Below are 19,558 nucleotides of genomic sequence, written 5' to 3'. Positions count from 1 at the left end.
CCCAGGCTCTGCTCCTGTTGTGATCTTCTCCCTGGTCTACCAGGGATGTGGACATCATTTGGAGTCACTGGGCCTGTGAGCCTGTGAGTAGTCATAGGACAGTGCAGATATATCCAACACAGCCCCTCTCTCTGACACGGTCCGCCTAGGTCCCAAGAAGCCAGAAGGCTCAAACAGACTGCCCGCTAGCGTAGCGGTTTACAGCAGCAAACTGTGAGACTGGGGTCCAGATCCTGTCAATTCCGGAGTTTGTAGGATCTCCGCGGGTGGGTTTCCTCCCACATTCCAACGGCCGACAGGTTAGGGTTAGTGGGTTGTGGCATACTACGTTGGCAACACTCGCAGGCTGCTCCACCCCCCGGCACCAACCTTGCCAATTGGATTTGATGCCAACGATGTAGTTCACTGCCTGTTTCGATGTAAATGGAGCAAATGAAGCCAATCTCTTTTAAAAGCAGAAACTCTCCTCCACCACCAACAGGCTCTTACCTTAATGAAGGCTTTTCCTCCTTTAAGCTCCTGTGGAGACAGAGGAACCAGAGTTAGACATAGACTGGAACTGGTTTATTAGTGTCACCCGTACTAAGATATTGCTTGTGCACCATCCGTACAGTTCACTCCAGACAAGGCCATCATAGTAACAGAACAGAGTAGAGTGCTGCAGTTGTGGAGAAAGTGCAGCGCAGGCAGACAGGTAAAGTGCAAGGGCCACGACGAGGTGGGCTGGGAGATCGAGAGTTCACCTTTGTTTGATGAGAGGTCTGTCCAGGAGTCCGATAACCACGGAACAGGAGCTGTCCCTGACTGAGATCTGCTCCACACCATCTCTTTGCAAACTCTTTTTCCAGGGGAGAAACGGCTAATACGGGGCGGTGGGAGGAGGATAAGCTTCAGGTGTCTGAGGGAAAGTACACTGTGTATGCCAGAGGTCGGTCGGTTGGTTGTTTGGTTGAGTGGCGAGAGGGTGCTACACCCTGCCAGGAGTGGTGGTGGGGGCAGATACATTACAGGTATTTAGGAGACTCTTATTCAGGATTTAGGTTGAAAGGAAATTGGCGGGCTATGTAGGAGGGATCTTAGATAAGGTTGAAAGGTCGGCACAACATGGTGGCCCAAAGGACCAGGAATGCCCCACGTCCCTTAAACTCCTGGATCAGGGACAGCACAGGCTCGAGTCATCAGTTAGTACAGACACTGCCTCACAGCACCAGTGGCTCTGAATCAGACAACAGATGGAATCAGAATCAGATCTATTGCATGACCATACGACACGGGAGCTGCACACCATTTGGCCCATCTAGTCTACTCTGCCCTTTGATCATGGCTACCGTTTCCCCTCTCAACCCCACTCTCCTGCCTTCTCCCCATAACCTTTGACACCCTGACTAATCAAGAACCAATCAACTACTGCTATAAATGTACCCAATGGCTTGTCTTCCACAATCCTCTGTGGCAATGAATTCCACAGATTCAGCATGATTTCGCTAAAGAAGTTCGTCCTCATCTCTGTTCCAAAGGGGCACACTTCTATTTGAGGATTTTCCAACCTGTTTTTGTGCCATGGGCCAATCCCATTAAGCAAGGGGTGTGTGTGGACGCCAAGTTGTGAAACCCTGTTCTATTCTGAGGCTGTGCCCTCTGGTCCTCGACTCCCCCCATACTGAAACATCCCTTCCACATCCACTCTGTCCAGGCCTTTCCATATTCGAAGAGCTTCAATGAGATCCTCCCACTCAGTCTGACTTCCGGCGAGCACAAACAATCCCTATACATTAACCCTTTCATTCATGGATCATTCTCATAAACCTCCTCTGGACCCTCCCCAATGCCTGCACATCCTGTCAGAACACATGTTGTGAAATTCATCGCTCTGCAGCAGCTGTACAGCACAAGGTATGAATCAACAGTGAAGGAGAGGAATAGCAAAGTAGTGTTCATGGTTTCATGAACCGTTCAGAACACTGATTGCAAGGGGTAGCAAATATGAGGAACTGGACATCACCAGGGCCTAACATGATCATATTGGCTGAACAAACTAACAGCATTACATACACGGCTGGCAGCTCAAATGAACCAGCTGTTTGAAGCAGGCTCTCACCTTGACCAGCTAACTCAAGGAAGGACAGTGCTCTTAACGAAGGATCCTCGCAAAGGAGAAACATCATTAAACTACCGGCCTTAACCTGTCTGTCAATAGCATGGAAGCTCCTATCGGGCATCACAGCCACCAAGCCGAAGGAACATGAGTGTAAATTCCTGAGCCCTGCTCAAGGGGGAATTGGTAACGGAACCAGCGGCCCCAAGCACCAACTACTGGTAGACGAAGCGGTCTGCGAGACTTCAAGACCAGACAAACCAACCCAAGCACAAACAAGAGAAAATCTACAGATGCTGGAAACCCGAGCAACACACACAAACTGCTGGAGGAACTCGGCAGGCCAGGCAGCATCTATAGAAGAGTCCAGTCGACTTTTCCAGCCGAGACCCTTCAGCAGGTCCCTTCCTATACACACACACTTACTGTAATTGATTCATTTTTCTCTATATTTATCCTTTATTGCATTCTACTGCTGCCTCTAAGTTAACAAATTTCACGACATATGCCGATGATATTAAAGTAGATTTTGATTCCCAAATTACAAACGATTCCTAAAACACAAAGGATTTCCAAACCACTGGTGCAATTCCTATTCCAAAAGCTAAAATGATATACTAATGAGTTGCAGACATACAAGTCGCCTGTCACAGACATTGAAGGCAGAGGAATGGATTTATATTCACTCCATCTTTCTGTATTTCTTCTTGATGTTTCTAGACCATTCCTAATAACACACGTGATATTTTACAATTACACGCATCAGGCAGGTGACTAGTTTGTGGACCTCAGTGTTTTCTCTTAATTAAGTAATGGGCCAAGGAGGACCCTGTTGTTCACTTGCATACAACAAGAGGCTGAGCAAGGAATATTGGTTGGAAGTTTAACTTACTTCTGGGCGGTGTCTTAACAAGACAGGTGACCCCAGTCGTTATCAATACTCTTCAGAGACTGCCTGCCTGGCGTCAGTGGTCGCATAACCAGTACTTGCGATATGCACCCGATGCTCATAGGACCATCCACCTCCTGCTCCCATGGCCACATGTGACCCTGATCTTGGGGGGAGGGGGCTAAATGGGTACTACACCTGGTCCAAGGGTGACCTGCAGGCTAGCAGAGGGAAGGAGCACCTTACACGTCCTCTGGCAAAGGTGCATCTCCGCTCCGCCATCCCAGTGGGCAATTTACAGGGGCAAATTAGCCCACCAACCTACATATCTCTGGAATATGAGAGGGAACAGAAGCACATAGGGTCAAAAGGAGAAAGTGCGCACTCCACACCGACAAGACCAGAGGATCGGACTGGTGTGGAACTAGTATAAAGGGGTGCTCGTTGGTCAGCATGGATTCAGTAGGCTGAAAGGCCTGAGATCTTCAAAGACGAAGGTGTGAAAATGGCAGTGAGGTAGAAGCCTGTTCTCGACGAAGCATGGAGGGGCCGAGTGTCCAGCACCAGCTGCTATCCCTCGCGTTCTGAGGGGAGTACTGACCTTGCGGATGGAAAGGCGGCAGATACTGGGCTCCAGCACCCCTGTCACCGGGCTGGCGGTCATCTTGCACATGAAGCGAGATTCCTTCCCCCACCGGACGCAATTTTGGTGCACCTCCTCCCTAGAGACAGGTGGGGGGGATGCGGGTGGGAGGGAAGGGTGAGGGAGGGGAGGAGGGGTGAGGGAAAAGGGCAGGAGAGGAGGAAAGGGAAAGGGAAGGAGGAGGAAAAGTTTCAGGGAGAAGGAGAAACAAGAAATGATCAAGAACAGATACATACAGTGCTCCTGATGTGTCCTCGTCTACCTCGGTGAGACCAAGCACAAAACAAGCCACAGCTTTGCTGTCTGCATCTCTGTTTCAATCTCCAGATCTCAGCCATTTTAATTCCTCTCCCTATTCCCACACGACCTGTCTGTCCTTGGACTCTTCCACTGCCAGGAACTGCCAAGAACGAGAGGAACAGCACCTCATGTTCCACAACTCAACAGGGTGAGCATTGACGTCTCCAACTTCTGGTAACCTGCTCCCCCCTCCCCCCACTCCGTCTCCCCGTCACCCACACATTCCTCCCATTGGGCTCCTCCCTACCCAATCGGGCAGAATGGGAAATCCCACCCCACCATCCCTCCTTCCCCTGCCACCCCCACTTTCCCCTATGCCTCCCCAGCTTTCACTACACTCCTCCTTCCCTCCACTTTCACCTTCATCTCCCCCCCACTTCACCTTCCCCTCCACCCTCCTCCTCACTGCTTTCTCCCGCAGTCTTCCTACCCCATCTTGCCTGCAACCCCCTTCCTCCTCCTCCACCACCCCCCTCCCTTCCATGTTCCACCTTCAATCAGATCCCCTCATCCACAGCCCTCTACCAACCACATCCCAACCTCTGTTGCTATGCCCCCTCTCCCCCATCTGCCTATCACCTGGATCCATCCGTCACCTGCCAACTCTTCCTCCATCCCTCCCCTCCCCGCCTCTTAACATTGACTTTATCCCCCTCCCTCTTTCGGTCCAAGTGAAGGGTCTTGACCCAAATTAACGTCAAGTGTCCATTCTCCACCCCCCCTCACCCCCACCACAGAAGCTGCCCAACCAGCTGAGTTCCTCCAGCAATTCAGTGTAACAACAACCCATTAAAATGGCTCACCTGGGAAATCACTCCCTTACAACAAGGAACAAGAACAATGCCTCCACTTAAACAAGAGCTACTTTGTTCACTGCGAAATACAGTCTGAGATGCAAAAGTATCACAACTTCACCTTTAATTCCTCATTCTGTTGCACCTGCCCGGGGGCCACACTTACAGGATGGTAGAACCTCTTATACTTCCCCAATAATTTTCCTGTTTTTCTGGAGGGAATTCCAATAGTCCCACTCTATTCCAGTTTACACTCTCTTGAATAAGCAAAATTAACCACTGGGGTCAGGGGAGTCAAAGCACAGAGTGGGAATTGGAACTGGTAACCAATAGCAACCGGGCCTAGTCAGCAGACAGAATGCAAGCCAAGGAGAGAAAGGATTAAAACCGAGGCAAAGCAGCTTAATCGCCTGGAATTAACAGCAACACACTGCCTCGTGATCTCAAGCCAACACTCCAATCCCTCTCCTACGAGCTCAGTGTTTGCCAACCCAGCCAATTAGCCTCACTGGATTCAGGACCAGTTATTACCTACAACCATCAGGCTGCTCCTGAACCAGTATGGATAAGTTCCATCACCACCACTCTGGACTGATTTCACAACCTACAGGCTCACTTTCAAGGACTTTCTAGAACTCATACTCTCAGTATTATGTTTTTTTCTACCCCTGCCCCTTCGCTCTTTTTTTTCCCCATTCGCCATTTTAGCTCTCCTCTCACTCCATTTCTTCTCATCACCTGCCTCTGGTTTCCTTCCTCATTCCCTTTCTCCCTTGTCCACTCTCCTGTTCTATCAGATTCTTCCTCCTTCATCCCTTTTCCTCTTCCCACCTATCCCCTCCCAATTGCTCACCTCATCCTCACCCACCCACCTTACCTGGTCTCACCAATCACCTGCCGGCCTAACCTTCTCCGCTCACCTTCTTATTCTGGCCTCTCACCCCTTTCCTTTCCAAATCCTGAAGGAGAGCCTTGGCCCAAAACATTGTCTGTTTATTCATTTCTGTCAGTGCTGCCTGACCTGATGAGCTTCTCCAGCAATTTGCGTGCGTGTTGTTCTGGATTTCCAGCATCTACAGACTCTCTTGTGTTTATTAGCTTTGTATCTGCAGTCTGCGTTTATGCAGTTTTTCATAAATCCTACTGTTTTTTCATATTTTCCTGTAAGTGCCCGAAAGAAATCAAATCTCTAGCTGGCAGAGGGTGACATACACATGCATTGATGATAAATTTGAACTTTGCAGGGAAATGGACAGTCGACGTTTTGGGCCAAGATGCTTCACCTGGACTCCTCGCTGCCACATGTATTTCTTCACTAGGTGCAGGACGTTCCTAGTAACTGAAGCAATGAAGTGTCTCTCTGCTTAATAGCAGCTTGGCCAGAATGAAGCAGGTTTACACACTGTCCTCTCCCCATCTGGGACCGGATGAGACAGTTTGTCACACCTTGTCCTCTCCAATGCTCCCCCTAAGGTGAACACGCACACATTTTTTGCTATTGGTGCACAAAGGAATTTAAACTACGTGCAAAAGGTTGTCACCCTCTACCTCGCTGGCATGTTAAGTATATTCCGTGATTGCACACAACCACATTTCCTCTTCCAGCTTCTGACACAGATGGCGTTGACAACATGGAGTTTGTGACGCTTTCCCTGCGGATTTTAGAACTGACTTATTTAAATTGTTTTTATTGAATAAATTATTCAGTGTGTGCACATTGTTGGCACTGGGCAAAAATTTGCACAGCCCAAGATTTTTGGGCACACCAGTCATTATAAATTAGAGGTAACACTGGTCCTCTCTCCCTCTGGAACTTGGGTGGGGCAATAGATCGCACACTGTCCGCTCCCCATCTGGTACCCGGTCAGATTAGATAACTCCTTTATCTGCATTTTAAAGTTTTTAAATGAGGAGGGAACGATAACCCATTGAATAAACATTTTGTGATTTCCCCCAGAGAGCACAAACCGGTTGTCACTGAGGGGCAAAGACAGTGAATGCACACGGTCTCTCTCCACAAGACGAGCAATTGAAAAACTAGAGGGCCTAAGTGTGAGGGAAGAGTGCAGAGCTGTAATACAAACCCAGAAAGTGGTCAGGAAAGAGGATGAACTGCCAGAAGATATGATTGAGGCAGGCACATTAAAAGGCACTTGGAAATGTACATGGACAGGAAAAGGCTTAGGGACACGGGTAAATCAGACTAGCTCAGGCTGGCATCTCGATTGGAATGAATAATAAAAATTAATCCCACCACGTACACGGGCTTTCACCTGGATACAGTTGACTGTCCATTTCCCTCTAGAAGACATTTGGACAGAGACCTGGATGGGCAAAGTTTAGAGAGATATGGGTAAACATGGGCAGCTGGATTGGCATGGACCAGTTACAGCAGAGGATCAGGCCCTTTGCCCCTTCTGGTCCATGCCAACCTAGACCCATCGACCCGCATCTGAATCATATCCCTCCAAACACCTCTGATCCATGTATCCACCCAAACATCTTTTAAATGTTGCAACAGAACCTGCATCCAACACTTCCACTGGCAACTCGGTCCACACTCACACCACCCTCTGAGTGAAGTTGTTCCTCCTCAGGTTCCCCTTAAATATTTCACATTTCATCCTTAACCCATGACCTCCAGCGCTTGTCTCACCCAACCTCAGCAGAAAAAGACTTCTTGCTTTTCCCCTAACTGTATCCCTTATTTTGTACAGCCCTATCAAATCTCCGTTCCTTCTCCCATGCTCCTGGGAGTAAAGTCCAAACCCATTCAATCTTTCCCTGTTACTCAGTTGAGCCAAAGGGCTTGTTATCGTGCTGAATGACACACACGTCCACGGGGAGCTGGCGACTATCCGGTTTGAGACCGCACTGTGACCTGAACGGACCGCGCACCGGCCCGAGTCCGTACAGGTTGACCGTCTCTGCAGGGAGCAGCTCACATTGCCGACTTGTGTACCCTCAGCAGGGGTTGGCACCAGCGTAAGGGAGACAAGAGTGGTGAGAGGACAAAGTCTCTCCGGTTATCGTACCTGAGCTCACACACAAGAGATAACAGCTCAGGGTGTGCTATGCAAGACTTTGAACCTGCTCCTGAAAGGGCCTCTTGGCAGATTTTAATTATATCTATAAAAAGGTCAATAAATTTAACTGCTTCCTTTCAACCCTATCAGTCCAAGTTTGACCACAACACCCACTCTGTGAGACACCGAGTAAAGGAACCAAGGCCACCTCCCTTCCAGCCTGCAATCTCTTTGACCCCCTACCATCAGGGAGGAGGTACCATAGCTTTAGGACAAGGAGGGTCTTTGCCTGGAATGTCAGCTGTTTATTCATTTCCGTAGATGCTGCCTGACCTGCTGAGGTCTTCCAGCAATTTCTGTGTGTGTTGCTCCGGATTACGAGGAGTGCTGCTCCGGTTTGTTCTATTATTATAGATTGTTATGCACTGATGCCGCCAAGGCAACAAAATTCACCACATATGCCGATGAAATTGCACCCGATTCTGATTTCTCACATCTGTTAGGATGGAAAATAGCTACTACCCGCAGGCTGTGAGACTGCAGAACCCCCTGCCACCAACCTTGTATGAAGTGCCAGTTGTTTTATGCGGTTTACTTTTTAAACTTGTGTTCTAAATGCTCCTTATGCTAAAGGTCAATATTCTGGAAAATATTTTATTACTTGTGGTATTATTACTTTATGTGTCATATGTGAGTTATACTGCAGGTACTGTGTTGTGTACCTTGGTCCAGAGTAACATTGTTTTCTCCGGCGGTATACACGTATACAGGTTGAATGACAAACTTGAACTTAAGCGTTTGAAGAGCAGGATTGTCAGACCTTTTTATACACACGAGAGATTGTGTAAGCGTGAGCAAAACACACAAAGGGCTGAAAGAACTCAGGCAGCATCTCGGGAAGGGAGTAAATTGTTGACATTTCCGGCTGAGACCTTCCTTCTGCTGGCGCTGGAAATCCAGGATCATGGCCCAAACCGTCAACTGCTTATTCTCCTCCATAGATGCTGCCTGACTTGCCGGCATTTTGTGTGTGTTGTCCAGACAACCATACATTTCCTTTATATATCCAAACTCTTTGGGACATCAACAAGTAATGAAGTCTGGCCACTGTCTCATTCTATACAACCTATGGGGTTGTGGGCAACACTGTAACGTAGTGGTTAATGTAACACTTTACATAAGATCAGGGTTCAATTCCCAACGCTGTCTGTAAGGAGTTTTTGTACATTCTCCCCATGACTGCGTGGGTTTCCCTCGAGTGCTCACATTTCCTCCCACATTCCAAAGAAGTACAGCACGCATTTGGGGTTAGTGAGTTGTGGCCATTTATGTTGGTACCAGAAGCTTGGTGGCATTTGCAGGCTGCCCAGCCCAATCCTCGCTGATTTGACTTGACAAGAATGGCGCCTTCGTACTGTCTATTTCATTGTACTTGTGACAAATAATTCTAATCCTTTTAAGGCATTGCACCCAAGGCCAAGATTTATTTCTCATTCCCAACCACCCTCAAGGCCACAGTTGGAAGACTGCGTACCATTCCGGTCACCCTGTTATCGTAAAGACGTGGTCAAGCTGGCAAGAGTACAACCTGGACTAGAAAGTGTGCATAGTAAGGAGAGGCTGGCCACTCTGGGTCTTTATTTCCTGGGGCACAGAGTGATGGTTTAAGTTTGCTTCTCAGAATGGTGCCCGGTGTCTACTGGTGTGCCTGCCTCAGGGTCCTTTGTTTTCCATTATTTGGACGAGATTGCACAAGGCTTGATCAGTAAGTTTACGGATGACCACAATTAGGTGTTGCTAATAGTGAAGAAGGTTCATCATAATATTACGTGAACATCTTGATCAGTTGAGGAAGTGGGAATAGCAAATGGATTTCAATACAGATAAGTGAGAGGTTATACGGTTAGGAAAGTCAACCCAGAATAGAACATATACTATGAAAAGTAGGGCACCAGGGAGTGTGATGGGACAGAGGGACCTGGGAATACAAGTTCATTGAGAAAGGCATCACAGGTGGACAGGATGTTGAAAAAGACAGTTAGGGCACTGAACACATTATGTTGCAGCTATACAAGCCACACTTGGAGTATCACATACAGTTTTGTCACCCTGCTAGTGAAGAGGTGGTTAAACGGGAAATGGTGCAAAATAGATTTAATGGGATGTTGCTCGACTTATAGGGAGAGGTTGGCCACTCTGATCTTTTATTCTCAGAGTGAAGGAGAATGACAGGGTGACCTCACAGAGGTTTAAAAAAATCATGAGGATAAGGTGGATAAGGATAAGGTCATAGTCTTTTCCCTAGAGCTGGGTTGTTTACAACTTTTGGGCACAGATACAAGAGAGAAGAGATTTAAAAGAGACCTGAGAGGCAACTTTACACAGAGGGTAGTGAGTATCTGAAATGAGCTGCCAGAGGAGGTGGTCGAGGCAGGTACAATTTCAACACTTAAAGAAGCACTTGGATAGTTAAGCGGAGGGGAGGGGCTTGGAGAGTTTAAGATAAATGCAACAGGGACTAGCAGGGAAGATGTCGGGCTGAAGGGCCTGTTTCCTTGCTGCATTGCCCCAAGACCTTATTGGACCAGTCCAGCTGGGAATGGGACTGGCCATTCTGTACATCATGGTTGGTATGTATTAGTTGAGCCAATGGGATGGTTTTCACACTGGTGACTCGAGCACCACTCCCTGTAGGTTCCTCTCCAAAAGCTGCACACCATCTCCTCCTGGAAATTCATTCATTATGAAGAACGGGCCAGTGGAGCAGATAGTTAATCCACTGCCTCAGCTCCAGCATCCCAGGTTCGATCCTGACCTCGGGCACCATCTGTGTGTGGAGTTTGCACGTTTTCACTGTGACTGCAGGAGTTTCCAACACCCCCTCCCCACCCCTGGGTGCTCCCACATCCCAAAGATATATGGGTGAGTGAGGTAAACGGCCCCTCGATTTTTGGGTGATAGAATCAGGGACCGAATAGGAGATAAAATGGGATAAGAGCAGAGGTATTGTAACCGGGTGGTGATGGCTGCAATGGACTTGTGGGGTGGCATGGACTTGACTGCCAGCACGTGGGTGAGTGACAAAAATTGGTGGGAGAAGAAAATATGATCAATGAGCAGGTTGACAGTCAGTACAGACATGATGGGCAGAAGGGCCTGCTTCCATACAGGACTGGTGTAAGAACATGGGATTTATTTTTTTTCCCACAGTAGGTTTTAAGCAGAATGAAAAAGATGCTGGAATAAAGGGAGGAAAATCCAGGGGACAGCACAAAAGTGAAGCCATTGCAGCACCGTTGTATTGTGCCATCTGTGAGACTGGGGTTCGGTTCCCGCTGCTGTCTGTATGTTGACCCTGACAGCGTAGATTTCCTCACCTTCCAAAGGGGTACACCTGGGGTAGGGTGAGTGAGTTGCGGGCGTGCTGCGCTGCTGCTGGAATCATAGTGACACTGGCAGGCAGCACAGCACAGTCCTCAATGGTTTAATCTGATGCAAAGTAACGCACTTTACTCCACGTTTCAACTTTTAAAAATGTTCTTTTTTATATATGTTGGGAATTAGGCAAGAGGCAATTTTCAAAGGAGATATCTTTTTGTTACACACAAGGATGGTGGGTGCCTGGAATTCACTGCGTCGGCTGGTGGAGACTGCTATGATGGAGGCAGTTAAGAGCATCTTAGACAGGCATATGAACGTTCGGTGAATGGAGGGACACGGACAATGAACGTGAGTGGATGGAGGGACACGGACATTGTGATGAACGTGGGTGAATGGAGGGACACGGACATTGTGATGAACGTTCGGTGAATGGAGGGACACAGACAATGAACGTGGGTGAATGAAGGGACACGGACAATGTGATGAACGTGGGGTGAATGGAGGGATACGGACAATGAACGTGAGTGAATGTAGGGACACGGACATTGTGATGAACGTGGGTGAATGGAGGGACATGGACAATGAACGTGAGTGGATGGAAGGACATGGACATTGTGATGAACGTGGGTGAACGGAGGGACATGGACATTGTGATGAACGTGGGTGAATGGAGGGACATGGACAATGAATGTGAGTGGATGGAGGGACACGGACATTGTGATGAACGTTCGGTGAACGGAGGGACACGGACATAGTGATGAACGTTCACTGAATGGAGGGACATGGACAATGAACATGAGTGAATGGAGGGACACGGACATTGTGAAGAACGTTCGGTGAACGGAGGGACACGGACAATGAACGTGGGGTGAATGGAGGGACACGGACATTGTGATGAACGTTCGGTGAATGGAGGGACACGGACATTGTGATGAATGTTCACTGAATGGAGGGACACGGACAATGAACATGAGTGAATGGAGGGACACAGACATTGTGATGAACGTGGGTGAATGGAGGGACATGGACAATGAACGTGAGTGGATGGAGGGACACGGACATTGTGATGAACGTGGGTGAACGGAGGGACATGGACATTGTGATGAACGTTCGGTGAATGAAGGGACAGGCATTGTGATGAATGTTCGGTGAATGGAGATACATGGACATTGTATACCCAGACATGGTGATGTAATCAGGCACCACACCATGGGAAGTGTAGCAGTTAACACGCCACTATTACAGCCAGGGACATTCCGGAGTTCTAGAGTTCAATTCCGACGCCATTCTGCATCTCTGTACGTCCGCCCCGTGGAATGTGTGCGTCCCCCCCCGCCCCCCCAAGTACTCCACTTTCCTCCCACAGTCCAGAGATGTAGTGGGTAGGCTAACTGGTCATAGTAAATTGTCCGGTGATTAAATCAGCAATCTCAGGGATTGCTGGGTGGTCTGGCTCAAAGGTCCGGAAGGCCAACTCCACACTGTACTGCTAGATAAATCATCAATAGTTTCAGCACGATGGGCCGAAGGGCCTGTACTGTTCAATCTTTCGCAATAACTCGGTCAGAGAGCATTCCTTCTCTGAAACATTAACTCTTCGTTTTCTCTCCACTGCTACAAACTGACCTGCTGAGTATCATCAGATCGAAAGCAGGAAAGGCGGACTGAAAGATTTTGGAGCCCATTCCAGTGAAGCCAAGAACAAGTACAGCACAGTACAGACCCTTTGGAAAACGATGTAGTACCCACATTTTCAACCTAATCTTAACACTTGCCTCCCACATAACTCCTCATTTTCTTTCATCCATGTTCCTATCCAAGAGCATGTTAAATCTCCATAAGGTATCTGCCTCTATCACCACCTCGAGTAGTTGTTAATCAACACAAAAGAGGACTGGAGAAGATTAAACAGGTCACTGGACTCACTGCCATTTAGGATGATAAAGTGATAGAAGCATAGAAACAGGCCCTTTAGCCCATTGAATCCATCCTGACCCTCAATTACCCACCTTTACAATAAGTCAACACTATTCCAATTTTTATTTTCCCACGTTCCCAGCAAACTCCCCCACTCTCAAGATTCTACCGCTCAGCTACACACTAGGGAGACTTAACACCAGCCAGTTAACACACACACCGCATATCTTTGGAATGGGTGAGGAAGTGGGAGCACCCCCCAGGGGAAAACGCGCGGTCACAGGCAGCACGTGCAAACTCCACCATGCAGACCGTGCCGGAGGTTGGGATGGACCGAGCCTCCGGGGCAGAGGCCCCACGCGCTGTGCCGCAAGGCTATCTCGATAGTGCAGAGAGCCAGCCCGGAGATCTCCTGCGGCCTGACAAGGAACCATGGGGATGGAAGGATTATTTCAGTTCAGCACCCTTGTATTCCACAATGTGGCTGGGATCTGGAACCCGCTGCCTGGAAGTGGATTCCACTGCAGCTTCAAGGTGGTAGTAGATAAACACAGAGCAAAGTTTACAAGGACAGGGTGGAGGGTCTGTAACTAAAATTACTCTGGTGGAGGCCGGCACGGACATGATCGCCTCTTGCTGTGCCATAGCCACTCTGAGGCATGGATCAGACATCAATCCCCCTCCAACTTAGAGACATGCTCTAATTTATTTTGTTCACTTTTCACACTAATTTAATACACATATATAATTGTAATTTATATTTTTTTAATTATGTATGCAATGTACTGCTGCAGATTTCACATATGCCAGTGAGATTAAAACTGAATCTGATTCTGCTACCAGACCACATTGATACAAAAATGTAACCCAGTCCCACAACACAAACTGCAGGAGGAACTCAAGTCAGTCAAGCAGCATCCATGGAGAGGAATGAACAGCCGGTGCTTCGGGCCAAGAACCTTCATCAGAACTTATTATAATATTGTCTGTATCGTAAAATACAGACCAGCATTTATGTATTTCTGCACACTTTATTCCATATCTGTATTTTAACTATTTTCATATAACTTGTCATTGTTAAATGTTGTTTTTGTTGCATGTCGTGCCAACACACCACAGCAAGTTCCTAATGCATGTAAACGTATCTGACGAATAAAGTTAATCCTTGATCTTTTTATAATGTTTACAAGAAGGGTGTTTTTCATTGACAATCTCAAGGCCAAGTTTTAAGAGAGGCTTGTGGGTGGAGGAGGGGTGGGGAGTGCTTATTAACCTCTCAACCACCAGCCTCATTTACTTGTACCATCCCATACAGCTTCGATTGCCTTGGAAACATGTCCCAAACAAAGAGGGGAATGTGATCCCAATCCCCACGCATTGCTACGCGCTAAAACAAAGAGGCGGTCTCGCCATTAACACACTGCCAAGAGTATTACTTACAACGGTCCGCCCATCGACCATCAATGCCAGCTCACATAACAAACCCAGTAAAGCCACAGAGCACCACAGCACAGGAACAGGCCCCGTACTGAACTCTTTATCTGCTTAGTCTCATTCACCCGCACCTGGACCATAGCCCTCCCATCCATGCACTTAGCCAAAGGGCCGTTAGGTGTTGTAATCAAACCCGCATCCATCAAACCACTTTCACCACCCTGAGTGAAGAGGTTTCCCCTGACCTTTCACCTTTTCACCTAAATGAGAGGGGGGGAAAACTGCTTGCATCAATTCTGCTGTCTTCCCCATTGTTTTCGGATCTCGGCACGAAACGTCGACTGCTTATTCATTTCCAGAGATGTTGCCTGACCTGCTGAGTTCCTCCAGCATTATTACAGTACTCCCGCGTGTTGTGGCCGGTTTCCAACTAATCACCTGCAAGTAACGCTCCGACCACGTACGTCTACGGAACGGGGGGGGGGGAGGGGGGGCAGAACGCAAAAACGGGCTGAAGGGCCTGTTTCTGTGTGGATGCCGTATGACTCTGCATCCACACAGAGAAGCGCCGAGATCAGACTCGAACCCGGCTTGCAGTGCCTCCAAGGGAGCAGTTCAACCCGCAGCGACACTGGGCCGCTCCTAGCTTTATCGTGCGGAGGGTATCTGCCGCTTCTTCTGCTACACCGACTGGAGAGACGTGACAGGCGCTACGATCACTTAGTCCAACGTCTCCGGTTAGGGATCGAAATTTTCCACTGGTTACGGAGCAGAAATAACGAGGGCATCGAGTAGTTTTTTTTCTCTCTCTCTCTCTCTTACCTGGAGGATAGGTCGGTGAAGGTTCCACCGTGGAGGAGGCGGATCTTACAGAAAAGTATCCCATTAACGAACGGCACGGCCGAGAGCTCTTCCAGAGTTAGGGTCACCAGGAACTTAAACTTCTTTTTCTTCATGAGAAACGCCATGGAAACAGAACGGCCCAAATCTCTCGCAGAGCAACCGGTCTCTGTGTTGCACCCTTAGGTCTCCCCAATTTCAGACCAGCTGAAAATGTAGCGGGGAAAAATAATCTCTAAACCCCGAAAGACAAACAAAAAATCCGATCGACGAACTTTTTGAACTCTCGTGGATGGGTTTTGAGAACAGTTTTTAGTCTACCAAGGAACACACATACGCCAGCTAAAACCGGTTTAGCTCTTTCTCTTCCTGCCCGAGATGAAATCTTTATATACACGGGCCCTGGCTATTTATATGTAGAAAATGCCCTTGGACTAGAGTCATGTCAATTCCTCTTAAGATTGGAATCGACATGAGAATCAGTGGGGAGTTATTTTCTTCTCTTCTTTCACTTCTTCCCGGTTCGGCGGTGAGTCACCACACAGTTTGCCGGGCTCTTCCCCCACGGTACCACGGCCGCCAGTGGAACAGCGTAACACGTTTCACCAACTGGGGCTAGATTTCACCCAACCCCGCCCTCCCGCTCTCACTATTGGCTGTGGCGACCCCGACGCAGTGCCGTCGCCGCCGAAGCCCCGGCTTGTGGCTGGCTCAGGGTGTATGTCAGTCAATACAGGGATTCAATCGCAGAAACTGGTTTGTGAGTCAAGAATCTGATCAACGATCAACCGCCCACCTTTAGTAACTTAATCCCAATGCGCTATTTCTTACGTCTTTGTGCAAAATAATCCGAGACACGATCAGAGGTGGAAAAATACAACATCATAAATTGATAACGTTTCTGGTAGACATTTTTTTTCCACGGCGCAATACGTACAAAACAGGTCAGGCAGCGACCATGGAAGGGGAATAAACAGCCGACGTTTCGGCCCGAGACCTTTCATCAGTAATGAAAATCAGATTCAGTATCACCAGCAAGACACACAAAATGCTGGAGGAACTGTGTGTTGCTTGGATCTCCAGCATCTCGTTTATGATTCATTATCACCGGCATATGTCGTGAAATTTGTTACAATTGCAATACTTGATAAATACAGGAAAACAAATAAAAGAATCACAATAAATACAGTATATGTGTTAAATAGTTAATTTAAAACAGCAGTGCATAAACAGGAATAATGAAAAAGTGAGGTCGTGCTCGTGGGTTCAACATTCTTTTAGAAATGTTTGTTCCTCTCCAGAGATGCTGCCTAACTTGCTGAGTCCCTCCAGCATTGCGCGTGTATGTTTTTTTCTCTGGATTTCTAGCGTCTGCAGAATCTCTAGTGTTTATGATTTTCTCCCCAGGTTATTCCAGACAATTATATTAAACAAATCCATCCAGGACTCATACATCAAACTCGGTCGGTGGACAATGCATTAACCGCTCCTGACCGGGAAACTCGTGAATAAGAGACCCAAGAGACTGCGGAGACAGACCTAACATAAAGGTTCTCCGCCCTCCACACGGATGCTGCCTGACTCGCTGAGTTCCTCCAGCGCCTTTGTGCGATAAATTCTAAATTGTGACTGGTTTGGCGAATTAATTAACCGGCCAGAGATGTTGACTTTGCCCCCGTCATCCGGGTGCTTCCACTCACCATTTCAGATGCAGCTTTTGGGACGGTGGAAACCTGTTTATCGTTTAATTTTGCAAAGGAATTGATTTCAACTGGTGTACGTCTATCCACATGCACGGAGGACTAATATATGTGCATACCTCCGTGAAATGGCAAGGCACATTCCTCTGCCCTCAGTCATCGGGTTCGACATCTTGTGATATTCTGTCAGGAGTTAATGACTCTGCCCTGTCGTAGCAACACCGCTGGTGTCAGCGTGTCCCGGCAGCGTGACAAGTTTGCAGCGGCTCGCACAACTAGGGAGGTATTGAAGGAAATCGGCGGATCAGGCAACACCTACGGAGGGAAATGGACAGTCGACGTTTCGCTCTGAGGACCCGTCATTACGATTGGAAAGGAAGAGGGCAGAAGCCAGAATAAAAGGCTTGGGAGTGAGGAACTGGCGGGTGACAGGTGGATCCAGGTGATAGGGGGAGGTAGGAATTGAGGGGGTCTATGTGAGAAGCAGGAAGGCGATAAGTGAGAACACAGTGTTTCAGCTCTATAAATCCCCGTTAGACCGCACTTGGAAATTTATGTTCGGTTCTGGTCGCCTCATTACGTACAGGATGTAGAAGCTTTAGAGAAGGTGCAGAGGAGATTTACCAAGGTGCTGTCTGTATTAGAGAATATGTTTTATAAGCTGAGCAAGGTAGTGCTTTTCCTTTGAAGGGAAGGAGGATGAGAGGTGACTTGATAGAAGTGTACAAGATCTCATCTCTACATCTCATATTTACAGCTTATTAATTTATTTCTTATTTTTGTATTTTCAGTTTAATGTTGGTTGTTTGTGTATCAATGGTTTCCGGGGGCATCCAGGCCTTGAAGGGCTACTTTGAAGTTACTGACTGGAATGTACTTTGTGAACCCTATGGGGAGGACATTAATGGACTTACCAACCGCATTACTGGCCACATCAGCTTCTGTGTGGACGCTATAATACCATCAAGGACTGTTTGCTGCTTCCCTGACAACAAACTATGAGTCACTAGTCATCTGAAGGCTCTTCTCGACCACAAAATCCCGAGACGGAGGAACTGAAACGTGTGTGGAGAGAGTTAAAGAAGAAAATAGAACAGAAATCTACAGAAAATTACAGGCCCTTCAGCCCACAGTGTTGTGCTGATCATGTAATCTACTCTAGAAACTGCCTAGAATTTCCCTACCATATAGCTCTCTATTTTTTTTTGAAGCTCTATGTACCTCTCCAAGAGGCTTTTAAAAGACCCTATTGTATCCACTTCCACCACTGACTCTGGCAGTGCATTCCACTATGAAAAACATACAACTGCCATCCACTCTGTACCTGCTTCCAAGCACCTTAAAACTATGCCTGCTCATGTTAGCCATTTCAGCCCTGGGATAAAGTGTGTGCAACATTTCCTCCTGGCTCGAACTCAGTCCCATGGTTGGTGAAGGCCAACACACCATACACCTTCTTAACAACACTGTCAACCTGTGCAACAGCTTTGAGTGTCCTATGGACATGGACCCCAAGATCTCTCTAATCTCCACATTGCCAATTAGACCTACCAAAATGAACCACTTCACACTTATCTGGGTTGAACTCCATCTGCCACTTCTCAGCCCAGTTCTACATCCTATCAATGTCCCAATGTAACCTCTGACAACCCTCCAGACTATCCATGTCACCCTCACTTTTGTGTTATCAGAAAACTTACTAACCCACCCTTCTACTTTCTCATCCAGATCATTTAGAAAAATCACAACAAGAATGGGTTCCAGAACAGATCCCAGTGGAACACCACTGATCATCATCCTCTGTGTAGAATATGGACCATTTACAACTACCCTTTCCCTTCTATGGGCAAGCCAGTTCTGGATGCACAAAGCAAAGTCTCCTTGGATCCCATGACTCCTTACTTTCTGAATGAGCCTTGCATGGGGAACTTTACCGAAATCCATATACACTACATCCACTGGTTTCCCTTCATCAATGTGTTTTGTTACATCCTCAAAGAATTCAATCACACTTGTAAGGCACAACCTGTCCTTGACAAAGCCATGTTGACTATTCCTAATCAGATAATCACTCTCCAAATGCTCATAAATCCTGATTTTCAGGATCTTCTACAACTTGCCCACCACTGAAGTAAGACTCACTGGTCTATAATTTCCTGGGTTATCTCTACTTTCTTGAATAACATTTGCAACCCTCCAATCCTTGGGTACTACTCCTGTCCCTATCAATGATGCAAAGATCATCGCCAGAGGCTCAGAAATCTCCTCCCTCACCTCCCACAGTAGACTGAGGTACATCTCGTCTGAACACGGTGACTTATCTAACTTAATATTTTTCAAATTCTACAGCACATTCCCTTTCTTAATGTCCATATGCTCAAGCATTTCAGTCCAGTGTGTCATCCCTACAATTGCCAAGGTTCTTTTCCCAGTGAATAGTGAAGCAAAGTATTCCTTAAGAACCTCCGCTACCTTGTCTAACTCCATGCACGTTTCCACGATCGCACCTGATTGGTCCTATTCTTACACAACCCATCCT

General features: G+C 47.6%; 1 protein-coding gene across 1 annotated transcript in view; it reads right to left on the bottom strand.

The window, feature by feature from the left end:
• The window catches only part of LOC140198210 (early estrogen-induced gene 1 protein-like), a 42,081-nt gene extending 26,174 nt beyond the window's left edge, over positions 1 to 15,907 (bottom strand). Inside the window, exons 1-3 of the mRNA XM_072259249.1 lie at positions 15,302 to 15,907; positions 3,586 to 3,706; positions 490 to 519 (exon numbers count right to left, since the gene is read on the bottom strand). Coding sequence (XP_072115350.1) covers positions 490 to 519; positions 3,586 to 3,706; positions 15,302 to 15,447 — 297 coding nt within the window. The 5' untranslated portion in view covers positions 15,448 to 15,907. The remainder of the gene's footprint in view (positions 1 to 489; positions 520 to 3,585; positions 3,707 to 15,301) is intronic.
• Between the last annotated feature and the right edge of the window lie 3,651 nt (positions 15,908 to 19,558).

This window comes from Mobula birostris, chromosome 5 (genome assembly GCF_030028105.1).
Source record: "Mobula birostris isolate sMobBir1 chromosome 5, sMobBir1.hap1, whole genome shotgun sequence".
Taxonomy (NCBI): domain Eukaryota; kingdom Metazoa; phylum Chordata; class Chondrichthyes; order Myliobatiformes; family Myliobatidae; genus Mobula; species Mobula birostris.
The sequence above is the reverse complement of the archived record's forward strand: the minus strand, read 5'-3'. Positions and strand labels throughout refer to the sequence as shown.